This window comes from Mytilus edulis, chromosome 12, assembly GCF_963676685.1.
Source record: "Mytilus edulis chromosome 12, xbMytEdul2.2, whole genome shotgun sequence".
Lineage (NCBI taxonomy): Eukaryota > Metazoa > Mollusca > Bivalvia > Mytilida > Mytilidae > Mytilus > Mytilus edulis.
The window spans coordinates 32,010,962-32,018,391 of NC_092355.1; the positions used below are offsets into that span (position 1 = coordinate 32,010,962).

Sequence of the window (7,430 nt, forward strand, 5' to 3'; positions counted from 1 at the left end):
ATAGAGCAGACAACAGCCGAAGTCAACCCGGATAATACCATGTGTCAATGAAATATGCTCTTAGGCATAAAATAATGACCTATATGAGGTCATTTTTTTCCTTGATAAAAATGCTAACTATAATTCACTTCAAAATTATTTTCGTCTAAATAGTTTTTGTTGCCGATTGGGAAATTCATTTTAAAGTTCAATCTATGATAGGCGAAAATAAAATCGTCATTGCCCGCATTTTAATTTGAGAAACAAATAATGTAACGTTTTGTTAATTTATCAATACAATAGGGACAGAGACATTATCATATATGTGAGATGAATTTTAATGTAAAACATTCAAAACACTTTTCCAAAAGGCCAGATTTAACATATTCGTGTATAAGATTATGAAAATCTTATTGAATCACAGTGAAAAGAAAATCATACAGTGACCTAAATGATTTGATATTCGTTTTCGTTTTACATGTACATTTTTCACGATTTCGTGCGTCATTCAGTTCTACACTTTTTTACAGTGATGTATGAATTTTACTCTATCAAATGATCAACTAATAAAACAATCTTACATTTTATTGAATAACATCCACGTACCTCACAATGGGGTCAAGAAGGGAGGGAGGGAAGGGTATATGATTATATCCTGATTAACTGTTAAAATATGTATTGCTATTTAAAAGAAAGTCATTCTGAATATTTCATTAGGTTCAATTAAAATTGTTGAAGAAATTATAATTTTTCCGCGATAGAAATGTCATTACAAATAGAAGAAAAAAAAACAACAATTCATAGCACCCAGCACTTTTCCATAAGCTAGGTTGGTACAATAAATAACTTACAAAGTGTCTTGAATTTTTTATACACCGTTATCGGATGATAACAATCCATTTGTGTCTGACTTCAAACAGTTACAGATATATTTGTAATGTGTATGGATAATAATTTCTAAGGTGTATTTCTTGATTAATTAATAGTGGGTATTATTTCACATTCTAAATGAGCCATAGTGTGTATTAAAACCTGAACGCATTAGAAATTAATATCATACTTTAATGGGGTTGGTAAAATAGGATGCTAAATTTTGCAAATTTTTGTAAAAAATAATATTTTTTTGACGGTGTATAAGTAGAACACATCTGGGGGTGTCAGGATTGCCCTAAAGAAAGACCTCCCTACGGTCGATCTTTCGTTTGATCAATCCTGACATCCCTCGGTGTGTTGTACGACAAGAAAAACCTTAAAATAAACATTATTTATAACATAGAAATGTGCATAAAACATGACAAACCCAAAAACTCAACTATATCAACCATTTGAAAGACTGGAAAACAAATATCATACTCCTGACTAAGTACGTTGAAGTTAAGATTTCAACGAAAAATACTTTTTATATAGCTGGTAAAATAGTGACTCAGGTATTTTGTTACAAAAAGCTACTCTAAATCTTTTTATTAAATTCTCTTTCAAAGATAACAACGATTATGGTGTAGCTTTAGAAACCAAACTACAACGGGATGTTGATGAAGCCCGTGAATTCAGATATAATTCATCCAAACGTATTTATCATTTGAAAAAAACCCCAATATTCTTAGCCCATATTTGAAGTATAGTTTTATGTTAATGAACTTTATAAATAATGCCGTTTATATTGTAGTAGTCTCTGATGCAATTGTTCTACACTTGAAAGTACAATGCAAATTGATACAAAGTGAACACAGGAAATAGGATGAATTTCTAGCGTCAAATTATATCTTAAAAATAAATCTCACCCGTGTCATCATGGTTTATTTGTAAATAACCTATATATGATAAAAAGATTGCACTGTGCAACGATTTAAATCATACTTATTTTTCGTTGATATGTTGCTTTTGAACAACTTAGATAGGTGTTTATTTTTTACTGCATTTACAAATAATAAGTTGGTATTACACCCAACGCCCACAACTTCAAATACATTTAAAATAATGAAAAAATATATCTATAAAATCACCGGACATGAATTGGTCAAAACACTGTTGAAACGAGGTACAGGAACAAGGAAGATATTTAACAATAACTTACTGTCGATTGAACGATTAATCTGTAATTCTATATTTCAGGGAATAGAATAGGTTATATTTTCAAATACATGAGATACGTCGGATAGAAATCGACCTTATGCTCATAGGCATATCAATGCATTTGTAAACTTATTTCGGGTTGAAGAAAAACTCTATGCAAAGTTTTATACTGTTTGAAAATGGAGTGGATATAAGAACCCAACAAAGAGAAAAACGTTTCAAAAGGTTTGGTACCATTAAGGTGGTACCCAACACTTTAACTAAAAATAATTTGGCTCGTTTAATTTTCTTAAAATTTTGACGAAGTATTTACTTTGACCCTTTTACAAAAATAGAAAAATTTCAACCAACCATTTTATCAGAAAAATTACACTGGTTATATAACAATTTGACAAACACTTCTTTTGATAATTGAGAAGCTTAATATTCTCTTAACAACACAACATAATTACAACGTTTAGCGGCTTTTACAGAGTTATATCCCTGTAGTGTTAGGTACCACCTTAAAACGTTTAATCCCGCTGCAAATGTTTGCACCTGTCCTAAGTCAGGAATCTGATGTACAGTAGTTGTCGTTTGTTTATGTAATTTATACGTGTTTCTCGTTTCTCGTTTTTTATATAGATTAAACCGTTGGTTTCCTGTTTGAATGGTTTTACACTAGTAATTTTGGGGCCCTTTATAGCTTGTTGTTCGGTGTGAGCCAAGGCCCCGTGTTGCAGGCCCTACATTGACCTATAATGGTTTTACTTTTATAAATTATTATTTGGATGGAGAGTTGTCTCATTGGCACTCACATCACATCTTCCTATACCAACATTAACCTTTATTACGTATTTGAATGTTCAAAATCAGTACATGTTTATGTGCACTTGCATAAGGTCGATTTATATTATAATAGAGGAGACATTACAAATAAAGAAATCTGTCCTTCTCTTCTTTTGTACCAACATTAAAAAAGAACGATAGAAATATCCATCGAAAAGTTGGATGTCTAAACTCACAAAATTCATATACCAAGCGATATATAGCCGAATCGTCCCGATGTTCAACTAGACATGTATGAACATTCACGATTCTTCAATCAGTCTATACATACATTTATGCATGGGAGAAGGTCGTGTTTTTTCTTTGACTAATAATGACATCTTTACGCTTAATCTTTTAATTTATGAGATACTTATGATTGAAATGTTGAATATGATTAGATGTTTTACAAAAGGAACCCACAGGAACCTTAAAATTTTCCTTGTTCAGATACAGCTTCATAGGCAATATAAGTTTGATAATGAGATATATGCGGAAATTTTAAGTGTATATTTTGTTATTCCCTTTATGTACATGTGTTTTTCTTTTCTTTTCTTTTCATCAATTTATAATGTACTTTTAGTTTTAAGTGTTTTTTCACTAATGTTTTTTTTAATATATAAATGGCTTAAAACATAAATAAACTCTATCGTATTATAGCTATTTAGAAAATATTTGATTTTTTTTTACATCATTAAACAATGTTCCTGGAAAATGTAGCAGTGTACGCTGATAAAGCTAAGAAATATTCACGTGTACATCTTTTTCATTGGATACACAATCTCAAAGGGTGTGTGATATAATTGGTTGACAATTGAAAATTTAAATGATATACTTCAAAATTAAAACCAAAAAGGATATAGCTATTTCCAAATGAAGAAGTATAAACGACTATATACTTAACGACAAAACAATTAAGACGGATTTATTCAGGTAGGTATTTAATGCTAATAAGTGTTCTTGGTTTTACAAAATGTTACAGATAATTAAAAAGTAACACATATCTAGTAAAATAGTAAAGCTGGATATATCTAGCTTTTTATTTTAGTGGAAAAGAGGGGGAGGGTAAATTCATAATGTTTTCATTTTCCATAACACGTAGAACCTAGGTGGTCGAGTGGTCTAGCGTCGAGCACAGTGCAAGGCGATTTGGTGCCACAATATCTCAGTAGCATCTAATACCGGCCCGGGAAGAACAAAATATTTGCTTACGCAAATTTAAAGATCTAACACTATTGGGCTGTTATTTAGACGAATTGTATATATATATATATATATGTTATATATATATATATATATATATAAATCGATTCATTATGCTAATTGTTTGAAATGAATTAGAAATCATGTATTACTTAATATGTACTTTAATTGTAAATTAATTTATCATTTATGTCATTCTTTGTGGGTTCTGCTTGGATTGTTAGTCCCCGATGGTATCAACAACAAAGTATACAGTTCTTCGCAAGAGCATAACAATATGGATATTGTCTGATATAGATTTGTTTTTAAAATGCTTTGAAAGCATTGTGAATAAAAAGGTTTTTGATTTTCAAATATTTAGCCCCGATGATGACCGAATAGACAATTATTGATGAAATTCGCATCTGGTGCATATAGATTTGGTAATTTACGTTATTGTTTAATTTTCTAAATAGTGACATGTTAGTTTTAATATAATTCAAGAGTCTGACTAAATCAAGGAACGTACTTTATAATAGAAATGACAGTTTCAGACGCATTACAATAAAGGACGAAAAAATAACCACTTTATTGCGGATGTTTTGGATTAATTGACTGATTGATCGGTATCTAACCCGATTTCCTGAATAGAAAGGTTTGTCAAGGAAGTAAGTACGTTTTTTATTGAGGAAACAAGACGACCCGGAATAAACCACTTATTTGCTACATGAAAAACGACAACTAAAGTCAATTAAGAATTTATTCGAACGTACTTGCCAGGTGCAGAGTTAGAACTCACAACATCAGTGTTGACAATCTACTTATACAGTAGCTGGACTATTGCGAACACCCGGGGTTGAAGTCATAAAATTTTGCTCAGTGCTTGGAGCAAAAAGCTCATGCTCAGAAAAAACGGTAGTAGTATCTATAACATGACATACATGTCTACCTGAGAAATGTTGTGCACTAATAAATAAAATATATTGCTAAGCATCGGTTTCTTTTGCAAATCTGGGTACTCATATGATTTACATTTTTACATGTTCTCATCCTGATATGCATTTGATATTATTTCTTCTTTTCAAGTTACGCACCAATTCATTATTTTGTGTTTTGTATACAGAAGTTAAAATATATCTTCGACTAAGGCTCATATCATATTCATTTGAAAAAAAGACTAGTTACGTTCTTTTATTTTTATGCAATGTGAAAAATTTAACATCTGTATAATGTTTTTTCCTATATGATTTCAGAAATGGCATCAAATGTCACGAATGGAACTCGTTCAACTTTAGGTGAGATAGAATATCAAGAGTTTCTTGACAACGACATCCCAGCTACAATATTCCTCATATTTCTGTCAGTTGTAGGAACTATTGGCAATACACACACGATAGTAGTATATATGTTATCACCGATCATGTCAAACTATTCCGTAAGAGTTTTTATCATTTGGATTGCCTCTATTGATCTTACAGCTTGTTTGTTTGGTATGCCTTTTGAGAATATTGTTATGCGGTACAGCTACACATTTTCATCTGTCGGTGCTTGCAAATTCTTTAAATTTCTTAATCATATCAGTACAGGGGCGTCAACCCTATTATTAACTGCAATTGCTATTGAAAGATATAAGATGGTTGTTAAAAAATCGCCGATACTTATTACAAATTCACAAAGGTCGAATGCTATATCTGCTGTTTTGTTAGTATTGGTCTTGGTATTATCAATTCCAGCCGTAGTATTTTATGGTCTGAATGAAAATAAAACGAAGATTTTAGGCCTGTCCGGCAAGGAATGCAGACTTTTATTAGAATATCAAAATATACGTAATGCAGGAGCATATTACAGCATTGTATTAGTTATCGGTTTAGTTTGCGTTTTTGTGTGCATAGTTTCTTATGGAAGAATACTGTATGAAATTTGTTCTCAGAGAGAATGGAGAAAATCACAAAGAGAGAAATCAAATTCGTCTTCTTATTCAGCTTCGAACATAAGATCTGAGATTGCTCAGGTTACTTCATCTATTCAAAATGAAGAGTTACAAATCAAGAAATTGCAAACTGGATGTGGCGACAAGACGAAGAAAAAGTGCATTAAATCATCACACAATCTTGGAAATGCGATTCAATTGACCATTAATCTCTTAATAGCGACCGCCATTTCATTAATAGGATATTTGGTGTATGTTGTCACGAAAATGGTTGAAATATCATATCCGAACATATTCAAAAACATTATCAAAACAGTATCCAATATCTTACTTCACGGATATTTTGTTAACAATGCAGCCAACTCTATCGTTTTTTTTCTCTTGGATAGAACATTTCGACAGGAATGCTTGAAATTGTATGGAAAAATATTTTTGAAGAAACATATCTCGCCGGCATAAGACTGATTCAACTTTCTTTCAATAACAACTAAATGAGATGTGTATATGTCCATTTTTTTATGAGAGAATGGTACAAAGGGAACGTTGGTTCAGCTTGTAAAGAGGTAGCTAAAAGTTTATGCTTGTTACAGATGTCCTTTCCAGAAAATGGAGTAAGTTGAAATGTTGGTGAATTGGTGATTTCTTTTTGTAGAACCTCAAAATAAAATTTACGTCAAACAATACTAATATTGTAAGCAGCCTTATCAGCGGGAACAAAAACAAATTCTTTTGCGATTAATTTTATCGAATTAAAAACAGAATCTTATGATTTCTTGTCAGTTTTTCACTGTTTTATCTATTTAGAGCAGTAAGTATGGAGTGTATCGTGGATAATATTACGGCACTTATTCCAATTATAATTGACGGGGGACGATATAAAGTTCCTTTACTGAGAAATAATATCAACCCTCGGTCACGAACTTTGTTAAGGTATATTGTTATAACATGTCAACTGGGGGCATACATTCAGAGATTGTCGTTTATTTAAGTGTTGCATATTTGTTTTTTGTTAAATTTTTACATAAATTAGGCCGTTAGTTTTCTCGTTTGAATTGTTTTACATTGTCATTTTTGAGACTTTTATTGCTGACTATGCGGTATGGGCTTTGCTCATTATTGAAGGCCGTAAGGTGACCTATGATTGTCAATTTCTGAGTTATTCTCTATAGAAAACATAAAATTGTACATTTTAATAGAAAGATGTATTTTAAAACAGTTATGAACACTTATGTTTCACAGATGATATCGTATATGTTACTTATGTCGTAACTACAATCCACTTTCCTTTTCACTACGAGTGTGACCTACTGAATAAGACTACTAACCGGGTTTGTTATATCATTAGCAACATGACGGGTGCCAAATGTGGAGCAAGATCTGCTTACACTTCCGGAGCACATAATATTTCCCCCCGTTTTTGGTGGGGTTCGTGTTGATTTGTCTTAAGTCATCTATCTTG

The 7,430-nt window shown here is 31.5% G+C and overlaps 1 protein-coding gene across 1 annotated transcript; it reads left to right on the forward strand.

Annotated features, from left to right (window-relative positions):
• Positions 1 to 3,721: 3,721 nt before the first annotated feature.
• Positions 3,722 to 6,740, forward strand: LOC139498268 (cholecystokinin receptor type A-like). The gene is made up of 2 exons (XM_071286635.1): positions 3,722 to 3,792; positions 5,295 to 6,740. The coding sequence occupies exon 2, from the start codon at positions 5,297 to 5,299 to the stop codon at positions 6,428 to 6,430; it is 1,134 nt and encodes a 377-aa protein (XP_071142736.1). The 5' UTR covers positions 3,722 to 3,792; positions 5,295 to 5,296; the 3' UTR covers positions 6,431 to 6,740.
• Positions 6,741 to 7,430: the final 690 nt, after the last annotated feature.